The sequence below is a fragment of the Bubalus bubalis genome, chromosome 10 (assembly GCF_019923935.1).
Source record: "Bubalus bubalis isolate 160015118507 breed Murrah chromosome 10, NDDB_SH_1, whole genome shotgun sequence".
Lineage (NCBI taxonomy): Eukaryota > Metazoa > Chordata > Mammalia > Artiodactyla > Bovidae > Bubalus > Bubalus bubalis.
Window position 1 is genome coordinate 91,511,951 of NC_059166.1, and position 22,581 is coordinate 91,534,531.

The 22,581-nt window shown below is 45.7% G+C and overlaps 1 protein-coding gene across 3 annotated transcripts in view; it reads right to left on the reverse strand.

Moving 5' to 3' along the window:
* Positions 1-1,011: 1,011 nt before the first annotated feature.
* Positions 1,012-22,581, reverse strand: part of KCNQ5 (potassium voltage-gated channel subfamily Q member 5) — a 609,119-nt gene continuing 587,549 nt past the window's right edge. For all 3 annotated transcript variants that reach the window (XM_025295041.3, XM_025295039.3, XM_025295040.3), the window contains 3 exons: positions 15,122-15,253; positions 7,195-7,321; positions 1,012-5,248 (listed from right to left, as the gene is read on the reverse strand). In XM_025295041.3, the coding sequence (XP_025150826.3) occupies positions 4,343-5,248; positions 7,195-7,321; positions 15,122-15,253 (1,165 nt within the window). In that variant the 3' untranslated portion in view covers positions 1,012-4,342. The remainder of the gene's footprint in view (positions 5,249-7,194; positions 7,322-15,121; positions 15,254-22,581) is intronic.

Genomic DNA, 22,581 nt, shown 5'->3' on the forward strand with positions numbered 1-22,581 from the left:
CATGGAATTATCCAGGCAAGAATACCGGAATGAGTTGCCGTTTCCTTCTCCAGGGGATCTTCCCCACCCAGGTATCAAACCCGAACTTAGGTCTCTCTCATTGCAGGCTGATTCTTTACCATTTGAGCCACCAAGGAAGCCCCCAACATTCTGAGCCTCCTTTCAAATCAAATAATTCCACTGGAATTCATCATGGACACAGTGCAAAACTGCCAGTGAAACAGGTTTTTTTTTTTTTTTTTTAGGGCAGAAGGGTAAGATCCCTTTTGGGAGTGCCCCTCCCACCCCCATCTTCTCAGCTTCCCTGGTGGCTCAGACGGTAAAGACTCTGCCTGCAATGCAGGAGACCCAGGTTTGATACCTGGGTCAGGAAGATCCCTGGAGAAGGGAATGGCTACCTACTCACTCCAGTATTCTCACCTGGAGAATTCCATGGACAGAGAAGCCTGCTGGGCTACAGTCTGTGGGTTTACAAAGAGCTGGACACTACTGAGTGACTAACACTTTTCCACCCCCTCACTGGGGAGCACTGGATAGGTATTAATGGCCATTCTGAGCAGCTGGGGCTCCAGCATTTGGGCATGTGCTGGTTCCCACTTCTTATCACTGTTTAGCAAACCCTTTTATTATGGTTAACACAGGGCTCACATATGCTGGTATCTGCTTTGATGTATCAAATAAAAATGTATAAAAATATACAAAAATAAATATTCAGTATGATATCAAATTAATTTTTCTTATGATACCCTCAACAATATTTGCAAACCTTTCCCATCCCAGAGTATCAATGATTTCTTCATCAACATTGGGAAAAGGTAACTTTTTTTTTTGGCTGCACCATGAGGCATGGAGAATCTTAGTTCCCTGACCAGAGATCGAAACTGTGCCCCCTGCATTGGAAGCATGAATTCTGCAAAAAGATAATTTTTAATTTCAACTCCAAATCTGCTTGATCTACTGGGACCCAGTCAGTTCAGAACCAACCAGTTGGTACCAGATGAAAGTAGTCACACTGTTTATAGACATCTTTTTAATGTTTTACTTTAAAACAAATAATCCCGGTAAAAGAGAGCAAAGGAAATTACATTTGAATGGTAGCTTGAAATGGATACGATATTCCTGATCTATTTGTGTTCAGGAAACAGACAACTGCATTGTCATACGTGACTTCCAGAACTTCTCACTTAAATGTACATAATTAAATTAAGTTTCTCTTACAAAAACACAACCATGTCATTTTAAGGCAAAAAATATCAGCTTCTGGGGAGATAAGTTAACATTTATTGTATTTTCTCAATCTGGATGAAGTGACCTATTCATTTAGTTGCTCAGTTTCATTATTCCTTATAGTTTTGCTTTGCACACATGCATGAGAATGAGCCACTTTGTGCCTGATTCCCTCCTCTTTGTGAGACTTGTTTTCTGGCAAATTAAGAACTTTCAGAATCACTGAGTCAAGGGGAGGTGAGAAAGGCACCTTAGAACAAGAGAGAAAGACTGAAAAACTCAATCGAGTGTCTTTTACTTTAAACAAAACTTGCTATCTACAGATGTTAATTTAGTTGAACAAAATGCAAACATTTAGATCAGACGGAGCAAAATTTTTTTAGTGAACCTCGTAGAAGGGATGTTTGCCATGAAGCGCTAGCTTGCTCAACCCTACGTACCGGAGGCGGCAGACGGTCGAGGCCTGAGAAAGCCAGAGGCCGATCAGCACTCAGCTAATTGTGCTTCGAGACACTGGGGCTGACGGAAGGGGCTTTACTAAGTGTAAGGGAGAGACCCCTCTCAGCTCCGCTGACAGGAACACAGCAGACACAGCCCTACAGCTTCACACAATACAACAGGCTTTCGACATCCAAGAAGTTTTGTGCTGGAGTAAGACAGACACAAAATGGTCATGGCTTGGGTGTGTGAAAGCTTCTCCCAGCATGGTTTACCATGTTGGGCTGTGATGAACCCTTGGTGATGGGTTTGGATTTGTTTCTGAATCTTGCATCTTCAGTGATGCCAGATGGACTGGGCTGTGTCTGAGGCCTAACGGGGCCTAAAGTGGGGTCCTCAGTACATTCAGAGTTCCTGCTGCCAGTGGGCTTTGACCCGGACAGAGCGTGTCTGAGACTCAGTGCTACCTGAAAGTTCCTTCCTCTTCTTCAAGTGATACCTGGAGATGGCCTGCTGGCATGGTGGGGTGGTGTGTGTGTGTGTGTGTGTGTGTCTGTGTGTGTGTGTGTGTCTGTGTTTTCATGTACAACCTCCTTGGGAAGATGGATCACAAATTTGGAGACATGGGTAGATGAAATGCTGCATTTAATAATTGACTAAAATTTTATGTTTTGCAATAAAAACAGTGGCTTAAAGAGTTTGAGAACATCTTTCAAACCGGAGTGTAAAATGGATGTGCTCTTTTCTATGCGTCTCCGGCAGCCAAGTGAACCCTGAAGGATGCATGCCAGGGGTGTGTGCAAGGATCTAGGTGGGATGAGAGGAGGAATCCTTCCAAATTTCAGTGCTTATCAAAAAAGGACAAGGGTTGAGATGTGTATTGGAGGTGGAGGGGAGAAGTTGCTTACTTGGGGGAGGGAGGCTGGTGAAGGGAGGCAGGGAGCCCACAGCCTGTGGACGAGAAAGACAGGGGATCTGGGATGGAGAAAGCAGGTTGGGGAAGAGAGTTTGGGAGGGACTCGGCAGGTGTTAGGGCCTTGTCCTGCCTTTGGGTGGCTGTTGACAGCCCTGATCCATCCCCTGGCTGCTGGAAAAGTTATCCTGGAGGCAGCAATATAAGCCAAGGAGAAAACTCTTTTTAAGTCTTCCTGTGGCTGGAGTTTAATCCACCTGCTCTCTCACTTCCCCTGGCCCTGAAATTCTGACGGTCTGGGGTTGCCATTCTGGCTGCTAACAAGTGGTCACCTTGGCTTGCTTTCTTGTAGAGATATTTCTTAATTTGTTTCCCTTGGTCTTTTTGGCCATCATGCTGTATTATTCAGTGTTTTGATTTGCAGACCCTGCCAGGGTTACCTGGCTTCTGATTATATGAGCTTGTACCAGGAAACTGAATCAATCATTTTTCAGAGTGGGGGCGGGCAACATTCTTGGGGAGAATAGAAAATGTCCACGACAGTATAAAAAGTAAAGGAGGTTTAGTTTTAGCCTTTCATATGCAAAATGTATGACATAATAGCAAAACACATTCAGGGCATATTAAAAAATAAATACCTTGCAAAACTCTCTGCTCATATATAAGAATAAGGGGTGTTTAGGTAGTTGAGTTCCCTAACAGTATTTGTTTTTTAAAAAAATCAAGTTCTTTTCTTTTGGTTTGTTTCCCTCCCTCTCATCACCCTGGAGGGGGAGGTCGTTTTCTTGAGCATCACTGATTTCCCGGTGTTAGGATTCTTTCTGAGCCATTTCCATCTCTGTCTCATGTCTCCTCCCCGAGAGCCTGCCTGGCTTTCAGCCTCGTGGGAAGAGCCCCTCACAGGCCATCTGTAGGCAGCTTGCAGGCCTGGGCAGGGCCACTGCACAGGGGTGAGCCCACCCCCATGTGCCATCCACTCTTTGGGACTCAGTTGCTTGCGTAGCAGCTGATAGAGCCGTCAGGGAATTTGTTTCCATGAAGTCGAAGGTGTCAAAGAGTCAGCCTATTTGCCCCACTGGCCCTGAATTCCATTATTTGCACATTTTCTAACTGAAGAACATTCTCATCATAAAAACAAAACAAAACAAAACAAAACATGAAAATGATGTGCAAAATTGCTGGCACAGCGTTAAGTCACCAAAAGCACACAAATTGACATTCAAATTACATTAATGATAAAATGGCTGGGTAGGACAGGTTGGCATCTACATCTTGAACAGGCAGCCATGTCTGATACCCCGATTCTGTGTTACAGGTAACTTGTTAGCAGCTGTTGATGACGGTCACTGTGTCACGTGTACATTAGGGCCAAATTTTGAAAATGAATTCTGCGTTTTATCACCAGCAGAAATGCCTGACATTTGAAGGCGTCAACAGCCATCATTTCAAAACAGAGTTCAATCTTCTAATGGACCTGACCTTGACGTTTCACACCCACCCCTGCAGCATGAGCAGGGTCGGTGTCTCGGGATTCTTAACTCAAGGTACCTTACTGAGTGAGGGGCAATGTCGTACCCTGAAGTTCAGCATCCCCTAAACATGCATTTTCATGCAATTGAAAGATAACGGGCTTAGGAACTGCCTTTCATGTTCTTCCTGATTTTTGTGGGTTCAACCTTTGAGAAGGGCTTTCCAGAGAGTTCATGCAGCGATGTGTATGGCTAAGGGGCGGCCGGGCCCCGGGGTGGGGGGCAATCGGAGGCCTCATTTCAGCCTCACGTGTGGCCGGCCCAGGGCGTCAGCGGCCCCCGCCGCCGGACACGAGCTCTGAGATGATCGCGACCGTCCAGTCCTGAGAGAGTCCGGCGCCGGGGCGGGCTCCCGGGCCGGCGGCACCGCGTCCAAGGCGTCCGTCCCGGTGTCCTCTGGACCCGCCGCCTCTTCATCACTGATAAACAACTTGGATTCCCGCCACTTGGGGTAAAACTCTTGGCTGCCCCTGGAGCCGCTGGACTCGCTCCCCGACAGCTGCACGTCCAGGTCCTCGGCGGACCGGGCCAGGTTCTGCGCCGACACCGAGCGGCCCGGGTCCTGGGGCACCGCGGGCCGGACCGACAGCAGGGCCGCCCCCCCCAGGTCCAGGCTCTGGCGCAGGGCCCGCTCCTTGGCCGGGAGGCGGTCCTTGGCTGCCAGGCGGGCGCTGAGCTCGGGGAGCGCTTCCGGGGCGCCGGCGGGGCCGTGGGGCAGCTGCCCGAGCACCGGCAGCGCTGCAGGGATCTGCAGGGTGGCGGGGGCCGCCGGCCGGGCGGCGCTCGCCGCCGCCGGGGGCGCCAGGCCGCGCGGGGCCGCCGGGCCGTCTCCCGGGCTCCCGGGCGCCGGCGTCGGCGCGGGGCTGAACGCGTAGAGCGCCTGGGCGCCCAGTTCGCTCGGCGCCAGAATGAGCTGCAGGCCCCGCGCCAGGCCCGCGCTGGCCGAGCGCGGGAGGCCGCCGCCCGGCGCCGGGCCCGATAGGTCCCGGCCGTCGCCTGGGCTCTGGTAGTCCGACGTCTGTTCACATTCGAAGGGCGGGCTCGGGAAGGGGGCCAGCGCGAGGGCCGGAGCGGAGCCTTTTCGCAGCACCTGCTGGTAGATGTCCAGCAGGCAGTCAAGCTTGGCCTCGATGGACTGGACCTGAAAGAGCGGAAAACGTGCATCTGTTCACAAGAGTTTAAGGAATGAAGTTAGGCTGCAACCACTCGGCAGGTCCCGAGTGCTCGGCATTTCGCGGCCTTGACTCAGGACCCGCTTGGGACGCACAGTCCAGCCGCGGAGGTGGGAAGGGAGGTCTTGGGGGCGGATGCTCTGGCCTTTGCCTCGTCTCCACAGGCACCCTTCTCCTCCCCATTCTTTAAACGTGATGTTTTCAAAGACCGTATAGGCCCCTCAGAAAGGCAATTTCCAGATTCCCCTGCCCATCAGGTTACCCTTCCTCAGCCTCTTCCATGAGGACATTCCCGTACTCTACTGTGCAGCAGGAAGCTAATTCTGTAAGAAACTAAGACCTAGATACGGGGGCTCCCCTAGCGGTCCAGTGGTTAGGACTCTGTGCTTCCACTGCAGGGGGCACAGGTTGGATCTCTGGTCTGGGAGCTAAGATCCACCCACCTCCACCCCGCAAAAACAAAAACAAAACACACAATACAATCCCCCCCCACCAACCCTGAACAATCTAGGCAATTCTAGATTTTAAAATATAGGTATCAAATGCTTGGTATATTTGTAATTAAATCAGAGGAGCATTTTGACTTCTAAAAATTGTCTTTGTATGAGAAGATACTCACTTTCAGGGTCAACAAATATTCAGTGCATCACCACAGTTATCACGTGTGGTTTGTTTGTTTTTAAGAATGACCCAAGAGAGAGACAATGAAAATAGCCAAAACACAAATTAAAAAAAAAAAAGATTTTATTATTCTACTGTTGAAATCCATAGTTGTTTGAAGTTCAAGTATTAATTGATGAGAGGAAATTTTCTATTCCTTATGCAGAAATTCAAGTGTTTTGGAGAACATGGTCTATACAAGAAGAAAATGTATTTGCTCTTTCTTGATTTTATTCCTTTTAAAATCAATCACTAAAGTACACCCAATTGCTTATAATCAATTTTGATTAAAAAATATTCTGGCTACTTCACTCCTATTAGAATGGCTGTCATCAAAAATACAAGAGATAACAATGCTGGAGAGGATGCGGAGAGAAGGGGGCCCTGCCTCACTGTTGGTGGGAGGGTAAACTGGTGCAACCACTATGGAGAACAATATGGAGATCCCTTTAAAAAATTAAGAATAGAGCCACCACATGATCCAGCAATTCCATTCTTGGGCACATACCCAGAGGAAACAAGAAATTAACTCAAAAAGATATCTGCACCCCGTGTTCACAGAGGCATCACTTAGAACAGCCAAAACATGGAAACGAGTGTCTGTGGTAGATCAATGGATAAATAAGTTGTGGTGTACATGTATATACATTAGAATATTATTCAGCCATTAAAAAAAAAACAAAACCTGAGGCAATCCTGCCATTAGCAGCAACACGGATGCACCTTGAGGGCATTATGCTATGTCAAATAAATCACACAGAGAAAGGTGAATACTGGATGATCCCAGTTAATATACCTAAAACAAAATACAAAAAAAAAAAAAAAATCCCCAAACACATAGGAAAAAAGATCAGGCTTGTGGTTGCAAGAGGCAGGGGGTGGAGGGAGGGAAATCAGAGGAGGGTGGTCAGGAGGCTCAAGGTTCTACTTATGGAAAAACAAGTGCTGGGGTGTGATGCACCAAGTGATAACTGCAGCTAATACTATAGTGTGTGCACAGGAAAGGTGTTAAGAGAGCAGATTCTAAGCGTTCTCGTCACAAGGAGAACAACTGTTTTTCTTTGCTTTTCTTTATGTTGTGTCTCTGTGAGATGATGCATGCTGACTAAGCTTATTCTGGTCATCATTCACAGTTCACGTAGGTCAGACCGTTACGTTACATGCTTTAAAGTTATACAGGGATATACGTCAATTCTATTGCAATAAACTGGAAAAAAATCTGCCTAAGACCTTAGGCAGTGTAGTTGAGTTGTACCTGTTTTTCAACTTTGACCACCCGGCCAAGCATACTGAGGTCGTCCGTGGCCTCGTGTTCTGCGGTTATTTTCTCTCTGCTCTTCTTGTCTGATGTGATTTGTCCTTTTCCAAGAATTTGATCCACACTATCAGAAAGAAAGATCCAGTTATGAGTGCGAAAGGTGGAGGCGGCCCCAAGCCAGAGGAAGTGTTTTGGAAAGAAAAATACAATTATCTCTAATCTATATAAGATGAAATAAAATGAACTTCTTCCAGTTGAGATACTTATTTTCTTCACATGGAAATTACACAAGGTTAATTTTCTCATTATTTTAGTCCATGATGAAATCTATTATGACTGAGCTTCTGGAGGCAAACCTGTCCTAAACTACAAAGTAATTTGTCTGTTTCCACCTCTGATCAGGCATTTCCTGAATTCAGTCACTTAAAATATGACAAAATCATAATTATTTCATGTTAGTAGAACAGAACATTTAGCTTTGTTGACTACGTCAAAGCCTTTTACTGTGTGGATCACAATAAACTGTGGAAAATTCTTCCAGAGATGGGAATACCAGACCACCTTACCTGCCTCCTGAGAAATCTGTATTCAGGTCAAGAAGCAACAGTTAGAATCGGACATAAAACAACTGACTGATTTCAAATTGGGGAAGGAGTACGTCAAGGCTGTGTATTGTCACCCTGCTTATTTAACTTATATGCAGAGTACATCATGTGAAATGCTGGGCTGGATGAAGCACAAGCTGGAATTGCTGGGAGAAATATCGATAACCTCAGATATGCAGATGAAACCACCCTTATGGCAGAAAGCAAAGAACTAAAAAGCCTCTTGATGAAAGTGAAAGAGGAGAGCGAAAAAGTTGGCTTAAAACTCAACATTCAAAAAACTAGGATCATGGCATACAGTTCCAACACTTCATGGCAAATAGATGGGGAAACAATGGAAACAGTGAGAGACTTTATTTTTGGGGGCTCCATAATCACTGCAGATGGTGACTGCAGCCATGAAATTAAAAGACGCTTGCTTCTTGGAAGAAAAGCTATGACCAACCTAGACAGCTTATTAAAAAGCAGAGACATTACTTTGCCAACAAAGGTCCATCTAGTCAAAGCTATGGTTTTTCCAGTAGTCATGTATGGATGTGAAAATTGAACTATAAAGAAAGCTGAGTGCTGAAGAATTGATGCTTTTGAACTGTGGTGTTGGAGAAGACTCTTGAGAGTCCCTTGGACTGTAAGGAGATCAAACCAGTCCATCCTAAAGGAAATCAGTCCTAAATATTCATTGGAAGGACTAATGCTAAAGCTGAAGCTCCAATACTCATTCATCTGATGCAAAGAACTGACTCATTGGAAAAGACCCTGATGCTGGGAAAGATTGAGGGCAGGAGGAGAAGGGAACGACAGAGGATGAGGTGCTTGGATGGTATCACTGACTCGATGGACATGGGTTTGGGTGGACTCCAGGAATTGGTGATGGACAGGGAGGCCTGGCATGCTGCAGTTCATGGGGTTGCAAAGTCTGACATGACTGAGCGACTGAACTGAACTGAGTGGCACAAGTCATTTAAGTGAACATTTATTATATATCTGATATGTGGAGATGAGAAAGCTCTCGTCTCCATCTTGGGGATTCTAGTTGAAGGGTATATATACACCACATAAGTGAGAAACTCCAGATTAGCTCTGCAAATTCTGTAGTGGTTGAACTTTATAAAAACATTGGGAGGCAACCATCCTCAATATTTTGTAACAACCTATAAGACAAAAGAGGCTTCCAAGGTGGCACCAGTGGTAAAGAACCTGTCTATCAACGCAGGAGATGTAAGAGATGTGGGTTTGATCCCCTGGGTCAGGAAGATCCCCTGGAGGAGAGCATGACAACCCATTCCAGTATTCTTGCCTGAAGAATCCCATGGACAGAGGAGCGTGGTGGGCTATGGTCCATAAGGTCATAAAAAGTTGGATATGAGTGAAACAACTTAGCACACACACATAAAGGAAAAGAATCTGAAAAAAGTAGATATATATGCATGTATAAGTGAATCACTTTGCTGCACACCTGGAACTAATACAACACGGTAAATCAAATATATTTCAATAAAAACAAACAATAAAAAAACATTGTGCAAACATACGTTAAGTGGAAAAACTGTTGTTTGTAATGCTTTGGCACTCTCTCCTGGTCAGCTGCTTTATGGAAGGTATCAATTTTAAGTTTAAAGATATTTCACATTCAAAAACATTAATTCCTTCACCCTCAGAAAAATAAAACTTTACCAGAAATACCAGGAAACCATAAATAATCAGAGAAATAACAGGATCCTAATTTACATTGAACCTTGGTTTTAAATGATTAATGGTTACTATTTATATAAACTATTTCTACAACTGCAATATGAAATGAAATTTAAAGTGCAGATTTTACAGTGTATTTTAACTAGTGACCCTATCCCTATGAAGAAAAATAAAACAAATCACATTTGTAATAAAAAAACAGAAGTTAAAACAAAACTTTAAAAGGTAAGGAGAAAAAAATAAAAACAGCCTGGATGGAAGGGCAGTTTGGGGGAGAATGGACACATGTGTATGTATGGCTGAATTCCTCTGCTGTCCACTTGAAACCATCACAACGTTGTTAACTGTTTATACTCCAACATAAAATAAAAAGTTAAAAAAATTAAAAAAAAAAAAAACAAAACAAAGCAAGCAAGCAAGCAAACAAAAACCCACTGGGAGTCCCAAAAAAAGAGTTGGAAGACCTTGGCCACTTGGTGAGACGTTGTAAGAGGATCACAGGCGAGTTAAAACAATTTCCAAGGAGACTTACAGAGAAGGCAATGGCACCCCACTCCAGTACTCTTGCCTGGAAAATCCCATGGACGGAGGAGCCTGGTGGGCTGCAGTCCATGGAGTCGCTAAGAGTCGGACACGACTGAGCGACTTCACTTTCACTTTTCATTTTCATGCATTGGAGAAGGAAATGGTAACCCACTCCAGTGTTCTTGCCTGGAGAATCCCAGGGATGGGGAAGCCTGGTGGGCTGCCGTCTATGGGGTCGCACAGAGTCAGACACGACTGAAGTGACTTAGCAGCAGCAAGGAGACTTAATCAGTCTACGTTGGAATTAATTTCTTTCTTTTTGTGTGTTTTAGAGCTGAATTATCAGGAATACTGACTGCACTTTCCAGCTTACTTTGTGTGCACAAAAGTACAGGCAACCATGACGTCTAATCTACTCCACTGCAAGCTCCACAAGGACTGGCTTATCTGTTCATCTGTGGGTGCCCAGGGTGCCCGATGCATGAATGCGTAAGTGAAAAACTTGTGATTTCCATACCTAAGGTTTTAGAAGATAACAGGTGTTTTACTGAGGGCCTAGTATGTGCCTCACGCTGTGCTAAGTGTGCCGTGTGCATGAACACGTGTTGAAGACTCGGTCTCTGTGTTTTAAGAACTATTCAGTTATCAGGCTGGTAATTTGGGCCTGGTTGTGAAGCAAGGTCAGGAGGGGCGGTGGTGAGGAGATACCCCTCATCCAAGGTAAGGAGTAGTGGCTGTGCTTTGCTGGAGCAGCCGTGAAGAGATACCCCACATCCAAGGTAAGAGAAACCTAAGTAATACGGTAAGTCTTGCAAGAGGGCATCAGAGGGCAGACACACTGAAACCATAATCACAGAAAACTAGTCAGTCTAATCACACGGACCACAGCCTGGTCTAATTCAGTGAGACTAAGCCATGCCCTGTGGGGCCACCCAAGATGGGTGGGTCATGGTGGAGAGGTCTGACAGAATGTGGTCCACTGGAGAAGGGAATGGCAAACCACTTCAGTATTCTTGCCTTGAGAACCCCCATGAACAGTATGAAAAGGCAAAATGATTGGACACTGAAAGAGGAACTCCCCAGGTCAGTAGGTGCCCAATATGCTACTGGAGATCAGTGGAGAAATAACGCCAGAAAGAATAAAGGGATGGAACCAAAGCAAAAACAATACCCAGTTGTGGATGTGACTGGTGATAGAAGCAAGGTCCGATGCTATAAAGAACAATATTGCATAGGAATCTGAAATGTTAGGTCCATGAATAAAGCAAATTGGAAGTGGTCTAAAAGGAGATGGCAAGAGTGAATGTCGACATTCTGGGAATCAGCGAACTAAAATGGACTGGAATGGGTGAATTTAACTCAGATGACCATTATATCTACTACTGCAGGCAGGAATCCCTTAGAAGAAATGGAGTAGCCATCATGGTCAACAAAAGAGTCCAAAATTCAGTACTTGGATGCAATCTCAAAAATGACAGAATGATCTCTGTTCATTTCCAAGGCAAACCATTCAATATCACAGTAATCCAAGTCTATGCCCCAATCAGTAATGCTGAAGAAGCTGAAGTTGAATGGTTTTATGAAGACCTAAAAGACCTTCTAGAACTAACACCCAAAAATAAAGATGTCCTTTTCATTATAGGGAACTGGAATGCAAAAGTAGGAAGTCAAGAGATACCTAGAGTGACAGGCAAATTTGGCCTTGGAATACGGAATGAAGCAGAGCAAAGGCTAACAGAGTTTTGCCAAGGGAATGCACTGGTCATAGCAAACACCCTCTCCCAACAACACAAGAGAAGACTCTCCACATGGACATCACCAGATGGTCAACACTGAAATCAGATTGATTATATTCTTTGCAGCCAAAGATGGAGAAGCTCTATACAGTCAGCAAAAACAAGACCGGGAGCTGACTGTGGCTCAGATCATGAATTCCTTATTGCCAAATTCAGACTTAAATTAAAGAAAGTAGGAAAAAGCACTAGACCATTCATGTATGACCTAAATCAAATCCCTTATGATTATACAGTGGAAGTGAGAAATAGATTTAAGGGACTAGATCTGATAGATAGAGTGCCTGATGAACTATGGACTGAGGTTCGTGACATTGTACAGGAGACAGGGATCAAGACCATCCCCATGGAAAGAAATGCAAAAAAAAGCAAAATGGCTGTCTGGGGAGGCCTTACAAATAGCTGTGAAAAGAAGACAAGTGAAAAGCAAAGGAGAAAAGGAAAGATATAAGCATCTGAATGCAGAGTTCCAAAGAATAGCAAGGAGAGATAAGAAAGCCTTCCTCAGTGATCAATGCAAAGAAATAGAGAAAAACAACAGAATGGGAAAGACTAGAGATCTCTTCAAGAAAATTAGAGATACCAAGGGAACATTTCATGCAAAGATGGGCTCGATAAAGGACAGAAATGGTATGGACCTAACAGAAGCAGAAGATATTAAGAAGAGGTGGCAAGAATATACAGAAGAACTGTACAAAAAAGATCTTCACGACCCAGGTAATCACGATGATGTGATCACTGACCTAGAGCCAGACATCCTGGAATGTGAAGTCAAGTGGGCCTTAGAAAGCATCACTATGAACAAAGCTAGTGGAGGTGATGGAATTCCAGTTGAGCTCTTTCAAATCCTGAAAGATGATGCTGTGAAAGTGCTGCACTCAATATGCCAGCAAATTTGGAAAACTCAGCAGTGGCCACAGGACTGGAAAAGGTCAGTTTTCATTCCAATCCCAAAGAAAGGCAATGCCAAAGAATGCTCAAACTACTGCACAATTGCACTCATCTCACATTCTAGTAAAGTAATGCTCAAAATTCTCCAGGCCAGGCTTCAGCAATATGTGAACCGTGAACTTCCAGAAGTTCAAGCTGGTTTTAGAAAAGGCAGAGGAACCAGAGATCAAATTGCCAACATCCGCTGGATCATGGAAAAAGCAAGAGAGTTCCAGAAAGACATCTATTTCTGCTTTATTGACTATGCCAAAGCCTTTGACTGTGTGGATCACAATCAACTGTGGAAAATTCTGAAAGAGATGGGAATACCAGACCACCTGAACTGCCTCTTGAGAAATCTGTATGCAGGTCAGGAAGCAACAGTTAGAACTGGACATGCATGGAACAACAGACTGGTTCCAAATAGGAAAAGGAGTACGTCAAGGCTGTATATTGTCACCCTACTTATTTAACTTATATGCAGAGTATATCATGAGTAATGCTGGGCTGGAAGAAGCACAAACTGGAATCAAGATTGCCGGGAGAAATATCAATAACCTCAGATATGTAGATGACACCACCCTTATGGCAGAAAGTGAATAGGAATTAAAAAGCCTCTTGATGAAAGTGAAAGAGGAGAGTGAAAAGTTGTCTTAAAGCTCAACATTCAGAAAACGAAGATCATGGCATCTGGTCCCATGACTTCATAGGAAATAATAGATGGGGAAACAGTGGAAACAGTGTCAGATTTTATTTTTCTGGGCTCCAAAATCACTGCAGATGGTAACTGCAGCCATGAAATTGAAAGACGCTTACTCCTTGGAAGGAAAGTTATGACCAACCTAGATAGCATATTCAAAAGCAGAGACATTACTTTGCCAACAAAGGTTTGTCTAGTCAAGGCTAGGGTTTTTCCAGTAGTTATGTATGGATGTGAGAGTTGGACTGTGAAGAAAGCTGAGCGCCGAAGAATTGATGCTTTTGAACTGTGGTGTTGGAGAAGACTCTTGAGAGTCCCTTGGACTGCAAGGAGATCCAACCAGTCCATTCTAAAGGAGATCAGTCCTGGGTGTTCTTTGGAAGGAATGATGCTAAAGCTGAAACTCCAGTACTTTGGCCACCTCATGTGAAGAGTTGACTCACTGGAAAAGACTGTGATGCTGGGAGGGATTGGGGGCAGGAGGAGAAGGGGATGACAGAGGATGAGATGGCTGGATGGCATCACTGACTCAATGGACGTGAGTCTGAGTGAACTCCGGGAGTTGGTGATGGACAGGGAGGCCTGGCGTGCTGCGATTCATGGGGTTGCAAAGAGTCGGACAGGACTGAGTGACTGAACTGAAGTGAACTGAACTGTGAAGCAAGACAAACTGAACTGACTAAATATTTTGGCTTCAAGATAACACAATCAAGCACATGTTTAGAGTAACATACTCATTTCTTTCAGCCCTTACTGGAAAGATGGTGTGTATCCAGCCTGTTGCAGAATAGGGATGAAGGGACAGGCCCAGGCTTGGTTCAGGGCCAGGGGAACAGACGTGCCCCTGGGAAGCAATACAGGAGCCAATACACAACCTCAGGTTCTCTTCTTGGACTCTCAGTGCAGGATCCCACCACAAGGGACATGATGGTGACCTGCAGGGGACTCTACATGCCACACGGGGTCAGAGGAGGGAGAGGTCTGTCTTTGTAGGCTGGATGGTGGGTCAGGCTTAAGAAGGAGAAAGATTAGCTTATTTCTAAAGGATATATAGGATTCTGCTGCTGCTGCTGCTAAGTCGCTTCAGTTGTGTCCGACTCTGTGCGACCCCATAGATGGCAGCCCACCAGGCCCCGCCGTCCCTGGGATTCTCCAGGCAAGAACACTGGAGTGGGGTGCCATTTCCTTCTCCAATGCATGAAAATGAAAAGTGAAAGTGAAGTCGCTCAGTCCTGTCCGATTCTTAGCAACCCCATGGACTGCAGCCTACCAGGCTCCTCTGTCCATGGGATTTTCCAGGCAAGAGTACTGGAGTGGGGTGCCATTGCCTTCTCCGATATAGGATTCTGGCAATAACAAAATGACATCAGCAGCCACCTTGAACGTTGCTCAAGCACTCAGGCCCCTGCTTTAACTCATGCAGTCCCACAACAGTCCTCTGCAGCCACCGCCAACACCCCCATTTCCATAGACGAGACACTAGACACTGTCCATACTTAAAGGTTTTTAGTGCCTGATTTATATTGAAATAGAATCTACATTTTAACACAAAAGTCCGGTTGTCCACTAAAAACGAGTCAGAAACATGGAATTCAAGAATCTTCACTACTTTGGAGAGGTGACTCCCAGACAGTTTCTGTGCCTGTCCCCTTAGAACAGGTAACCTTCGAGTTGCTCACCGTGTCTGCAGGCTTTTAATCCTGCACAGCATGTCCAGGTGACCAGCAGAGTATTGTTCGATGACATCTTTTACATCGTATGGGCGGAGTGTTTCCTTAAACTTCCGTTTTGCAACATGAAACTTCATAATTCTGTAAGAGCAACGTATTACATATTAATCTTTGTAACTTCACTAAAAGAAGTTACCCAAACAGCTCACTAGTATACAGAAGAAATGCTGGGGGAAGAAAGTCAAGCATGAAGTTATTTTAGGTTCCTGCATCTGCAGAAATGCAACAGGAAAGCCTGAGGTTATGTGAACTATCTCCTCTGAGGCACATCCTGAGAGTAGAAAAACACACTACAAAAGAGTTGTTGTTTAGTTGCTAAGTCATGTCCTACTCATTCATGATCCCATGGACTGTATCCCGCCAGGCTCCTCTGTCCATGGGATTCTCCAGGCAAGAATACTGGAGTGGGTTGCCATCTCCTCCTCCAGGGGATCTTCCCAACCCAGAGATTGCACCTGCGTCTCCTGCACTGGCAGGCAGATTCTTTACCACTGAGCCACCAGGGAAACCCACTACAAAAGAGACTAAATATTAATACTAATTCTTGGACCTTTTTAAAGTCCACCGAAACCCTGAAGTAAAATTAAAGTCAAAATGCAATTCTACTCTTCTCATGTGACACCTTCCACCCCCGCCAGTGGTCCAAGATATAAGGTGGTGTTGCTGTTGCTAAGTCACTTCAGTCATGTCCGACTCTGTACGACCCCACAGAGGGCAGCCCACCAGGCTCCCCCATCCCTGGGATTCTCCAGGCAAGACACTGGAGTGGGTTGCCATTTCCTTCTCCAAAGGTGGTGTTAACCACCCCATAAAATATAAACATTGTCAAAATGGTCTTTTATATAGGTATGTGCATTTTGGAGATGCAGATATGCTATGAAACTCCATTCTCTCTAGGGAAATGTACATTTTTATAGAAATTTATGAAAAATTTGCTTCATAAATTATTCCTGCAGAATACTGCTCAATTAGCTACCTAAGTTCTTTCTGTTTCAAACATAACACACTCATCACCTAAGCTGGATGTCTAGACTTTTCAGAATCAGAAGTCTTGTTAATTACAATGCCTAACCCCCAACATGGACTCATGTTTTAAAACAATATTTTATCAAGACATTTCATGATGCCATGAATAGCTAAGCTACCTAAGATAACCAGTTGCTACAACAACTTGATATAATTCCTGGAGAAAGCAGAGAAGCATAGCATTTTATTGCATCTGTGCAGCCTTACCGCAGCTATATGTAAAACTGGTTGGTGTTTATTCAACTATTAATTGGCTCATAGACTCCTGTTATCACACTCATGGGTCCCCAGCTGGGAATCAGTCAACTAGGCTCTCTGAACCAAAAGGTATTGCTCCTTGGTGGAAAGTGGGATGATTGGGAAGAAATACAGGTTTAAATGGAAAATTGCCTATCCTAAATGACAGCTGATTGCAATGAATTCAAGTTGTCTTGTTGGTTATTAAGCCCCAAACTTGATCCTATAATTTACTATTGACTTCAGAATGATTGTATTCTAATCATTGCTGAATCATTTCTTTTTCTTTCCCCGCCTTTTTTTGGCCTGCACCACTTGACTTTCAGGATCTTAGTTCTCTGACCAGAGATGGAACCCATACCTCCTACAGTGGAGGCAGGGACTCCTAATCACTGGGTAGCCAGGGCATTTCCAAATCATTCCTGAATCACTTGTTCTTAATATTCTTACCCTCTTCCTCAACCACATTGGTTTTCCTTGGCCTCCTGGGTAAACATCACACTCCTTATCACATCCTATAAGGCTGTTGATGTCCTGGCCTCCGCCCACCTCTCCTCCTCATTCTTATCCAGTTCCTCCTTGGAACTTGTGGGACCACAAACACACCACTCAACTGCATACCACAATTGTCTGTGTATGCGCTTTCCTCTTCCTGAAATCCTACAAGATTGTTAAGACTTAGTTCTAACGCCAGTTTTAATAGAAACTTCTGCCTTTCTTTCAAAGTAGTTAGTCACTGGTCTATTAACCTTTATTAATACATTCTTGAAATAGAACTGCTTCTGTAATTATTTGCTTATATATCTGCCTCCACCAGGCCGTATGAGGTCCCTGAATGCAGGGAGGAATGGTTTGTTTGTCTGGAGGCTCTGATGGCAGCTCCCTGGTGAGGGGAGGGGGTGACGGAGTGGGGGGAGAGTGCCCACCTCCTCTCTCCAGACTCTCATCCATTGCCCCCATTCGTCTGCCTGCAGGCCCATGCCAGCCCTTCTGGATTCTCAAGGAGATTCACTCATGGCAGAGGCTGTTTTCCATCCCAGCATCTCAAACGATCCCTGGCAAGGATCAGAGATGGCTGGGGACCAGCTCTTCTCTAGTTGTACAAAGCTGTTTATGTTGTTCTGTGACAGGGAACACTCCTGAGATCTTCTGAATAAAACAGATCTGAGTTCTTCAAGGCACATTTCAGGCAGAGCTGAAGCCATTGACTCTGTTTCATGAATACAAAAAAACTTGCTAAAGTAAAATAAATGTTTATTCATTAATAATTAGGGCTCTGATTCAGCAAAGAATTCTTTAAATAGAACTGCTGCTAAAAATCATGAAAATATAATATTCTTTTCCTTTAAATTACTAATATAATTAGGATTTCAGAGAAGAATTAAATCACAAGTAATAAGATATCATTATGTGGAAAGAGAAAGGAAAAAAAAAAAACACTGAAAGTAAGGAACAAATGACACAGTCATTACCCAGTAAGTACCGAATGTAGAGAGAGAGAGCTGATAGCAAAATGAAACCTTCCCGGGTTAAGGATGGGGAGAGCCTGGTGGCTGAATGAAATTTATATATCATAGGGCCATCAGAAAAATAGGAACGAACACATGGTTAAAGTCTGAATAGAGGAAAACCTTAGCTTTCTGTCCCTAGGAGATCGCTGCAGACGCTTGTAAAGATCCTGAGTGTCAGGCTTGGTCCACGGGGACGTGCTCCCTGGAAATCATGGCCATTGTGTGATAGCTCTTCCTGATCAAAGACCCTGGTCGTGAAGGTGGGTGATTTGAGATGTTTATACCATCCAGACACCTCGGCTTCCTTCCCTCCACCCAATCCCCTCTCTCTTGTTCCAGGGACTGGACTTGATTTTCATGGGTGAAATCAGAAGGAAGAGAGTGGAAAACCTGGGAGACTGAGCTAAGCCCCCTCGCCTCCCTGGCGACCCCAGGACAACTCAGACGGCTTCTGTCTCCACCATGTCATGAGCTGGACCTGAGGTCCCAGGGTTCCTATCTCCTGGACATGGAGCTGGATGGTGGGATATGAAGGTCTCACCCTCCCCATCTTCACATGGGTGACTCTCCCACCGCTTTGACCTTGCAGGATGGTTGGCCCTGCACTAAGCTCTTTACCTCCATGATGTTGCATGAAACCCTAAGAATTTTCCACATTTAATATTTGGGTCAAGTGAAGGCTCAGCAGGTTGGGGAAGCCATCCCAGGTAACAGAAGCAGTACCAGGTAGAGTTTGCAGATACCCAGGCCCGAGCATTTACTGCCCTGCTAAGCTGGAGCCACTGGGCTGGGCCGGGCAGGCACACTTGTACAGGTTGAGGAGAACGTCTGGCGGTCCAATCACTGGACATTCTCCTGCATCCTCTGTGTGTCTGCTGACACTCTCACAAGTAAACTAGAAGCCACGTTAGTCTTGTCATCTCATCGCCAGGTGTGTCTTCTTGGGGGGCCAATTCACTCTGCCCTTGAACTGGCCCCCTTCACTCTCTCAGAGGGCCCCTACAGAAATTAGGCCATATCCAGCGTGGGTTCCCCTATCCCTAATCATGGCTTTTCCAGTAGTTATGTATGGATGCGAGAGTTGGACCATAAAGAAGGCTGAGCACTGAATAATTGATGCTTTCAAATTGTGGTGCTAGAGAAGACTCTTGAGAGTCCCTTGGACGACAAGGAGATCAAACCAGTCCATCCTAAAGGAAATGAACCCTAAATGTTCATTGGAAGGACTGATGCTGAAGCTGAAGCTCCAGTGCTTTGTCCACCTGATGCAAACAGCCAACTCATTGGAAAAGACCATGATGCTAGGAAAGATTGAAGGCAGCGGGAGAAGGGGATGACAGAGGATGAGATGGTTGGATGGCATCACTGATTCAATGGATGTGAGTTTGACCAAATTCCAGGAGATGGTGAAGGACAGGGAAGCCTGGCATGCTGCAGTCCATGGGGTTGCAAAGTGCAAAGAATCAGACACAACTGAGCGACTAAACAACAACAACAACAACAACAACAGAAGTTTAATATGATCTATGAATTGCCTGATAGGAAGGAGGGTTTGAGCAATCATTCTAGAGTGAAATTAGAACCTTTATAATGCATTAAATGATTAAGATAACAGTACTGCCAGGCAGTACTCTGTAGTATAACCTAGGAGATGGGGACTCTAGTCAGCTTCATTTTGCAGATAAGCAAACTGAGGCCTGAAGAAGTTAAGTGACTTGCCTGAAGCTAAACAGCATGTCAGTGTGGAATCTGAACCAGTGTCCCTCCAGTGCTGAGCTCTTAATCACAATGTTCTACTCTTGGTATTAAGATGTTAATATTTTAACACAAAATAACAGCAACAGAAACGATACTTTACATGAACTGCCTCTTTTCACTCTCATGCCTAGCACGTAGCAGGCACTGGATAAAATTTTGCCATGTGCATGGCTTGTTCTTTCCGGCGTTGCTGGAAGGGCCTTCGGAGGAGGCCAAAAGGTGGGCCGGTAGGTTACAGTCTCACTGCACTCTGGGAGCTCACACTGCTGCTGCTGCTAAGTCGCTTCAGTTATGTCCGACTCTGTGCGACCCCATAGATGGCAGCCCACCAGACTTCCCCGTCCCTGGGATTCTCCAGGCAAGAACACTGGAGTGGGTTGCCATTTCCTTCTCCAATGCATGAAAGTGAAAAGTGAAAGTGAAGTCGCTCAGTTGTGTCCAACTCTTAGCGACCCCACGGACTGCAGCAAACAGCAAAGGACCCTGAACCTAGCATCCTCACTGCTGGGGGTGCCTGAGCGGGCCAGGAGTCCCGAAGTTCTTCTTGCAGCGGACATGCCCCGGCGTGACCACGAGAGGGAGCAAGAGATTCACCACAAACCTAAACTGGCACCTGGCTTGAAAAAGGAAGAAATCTGCTCAAGCAGTTCTCTGAGCACGAAGAAATCGCCGCAGCAAGTTAAAACTCCGAGTGGAGTATAGCTATATATACACACAACACATGTGCACTTATAAGGAAGTGGAGGTGCATTTGTTGTGCTGCCATGAGTCACGGAATCTTGCAAAAGTCTTGTCTCAGGCCTCTTAAGTCGGGGTTAAAAACCCTGCATGTGAATATGCAGAGATGAGACTAGAAAACACACGCGGGGTAACCGTGGCTACCACAAGACGGACGGACAGGCTGGAAGCCGCCAAACCACGCGTGGGCGGAGGGCTCGGACGGTGAACCCGAGAGGCGGTCTCATTGGCTCTAAAGACAGCAGCGTCCCCATCAAGCCGCTTAAAAAAGGCGGGTGCCCGCTCCCACCTCCAGAAACGCCATTTAATTGATCCAGAGACTTTATAAGCCTCCTCTGGCGATTCGAACCTGCAGCCCGGTTGAGCATTACTGACAGGAGGCGGAATTGGGGTGGGGTTGGGTCAGAATGACCTCAGCGTCCCACCTCCCTGCAAAGGAGTGAAGGTGCATTTGGGTATCATTCGAGTCACACAGACCAGGCCCACGAGGTGGTTTGAACCGTGGGCCTGGGTGCCAGGCCTCCAGTCAGAGCGCAGTGCTTCCTGCCCCACTCCCCCCGGGGATGACCTGAAGTCCCACCAGGAGCCAGTCAACACGTCCCTTTAGCTTCTTAAGGCCTGCCTTGGAAGGGAGAGGATATGCCTGGCGATGGATCTGTTCATCCTCACAACAAACACTCATCGAACTCCTGTTAGTGTGTGCAGGGGCCCTGGCTCCACTGCAAGGGAGTGTAGAGCCCAAGAGGCCTGTAGGACCAGCTGGTTTCAGTCTCTCCATCTCTGGGGTCTTGGTGGAGGCCACAGTGCCTGTGGCCAGGGGCCCTAATGGGACTCAAGGGTCCCATGTGTTTAGAGCCCGGGGAATCTCCATGAGCTCAGGGTGGCTGCTTCCCTGAGTGATGCCAAAGGATGCTGGTGAGCAGGACTGGGTCATTCACTCCTCATTGGGCGCCCCTGATGTGCCAGGCTTCACGCTGGAGGCCAGGGGTCATGTAGGAGGGTCCCAGACACACGGGAGAGCAGCGTGTAGCCCAGACTCTTCCCACTCTGCAAACCCATCTCTGGGGACAGATGACAAACTTCTCTGGGCTCAGAAATGGCCCATCGTGTTCCAGATCTTATGTTTTTGGTGTGGATTTACACTGGAGCACTGTGCGGATCTCCTCTAGTAATCTGCATTCCACATCCATTTCTTTGCTGGTTTGGCAAATTCAATCCCTTGACTTGTTACTCCCATGAGAAGTGCAGCATCTATCTGTCTGGGGCTCATCTTTGAAGTGACCCAGGGCCTCTGTCATGAAATCTCTCTCTCTCTCTAGCCTTTTAGAGACTGGTCAATTTGTCGGGGGGGGGGGGGGGAGGGTGATCATGGAACAGATCCGACTTCTAGATAACCAGACCCATGGAAGTTGATAATTTGGGTCTCCACTGAAGGTGTGTTGACCACTTGTTTGGATGATTCACTAATGTTATTTTCCTGTTAACATATAATCATGATTCAATAATACATTCTGCCTTTGTGTATATGGTATCTAGACTTTGAAACTCTTAAAAAATAGTTGTAGAATCGTACACCGAAACTCCAATATTCTTGCCTGGAGAATTCCACGGACAGAGAAGCTTGGTGGGCCACAGTCCACGGGGTCACAGAGAGTCAGACACGACTGAGTGACTGACACTTTCATTCCTACTTTTCACATCGAGACTCCTTCACCCTCCTGTCATCTCAGACAGGGCTACCAGCCAGTGACTAAGGAACTCCAGGCGTGAAGAGGAAGCACTGGTCAGTTTCATGTTCTTGCTGTCAGTTCTTGATAGAGACATAAATCAGCTCCACTATACACAGTCTACCAGATGTCCTCACCTGAGGGGAAAGCAGATGCCTCACTTGGCTGATTTAGGGGTCAGGGAAGTTTTAGGGTCACATTGTTTCCACCACTGGGAATAGGGTTTTCCTTCTAATGCTTAATATTTCGTTTTTTTTTTTTTTTTTTAAAGGGAGACTTTCTTTTTTTTTTGGCCACACCATGTGGCTTGTGGGATCTCAGTTCCCTGACCAGGGATTGAGCCCAGGCCATGGCTGGAGAAAGCGATGGCACCCCATTCCAGTACTCTTGCCTAGAAAATCCCATGGATGGA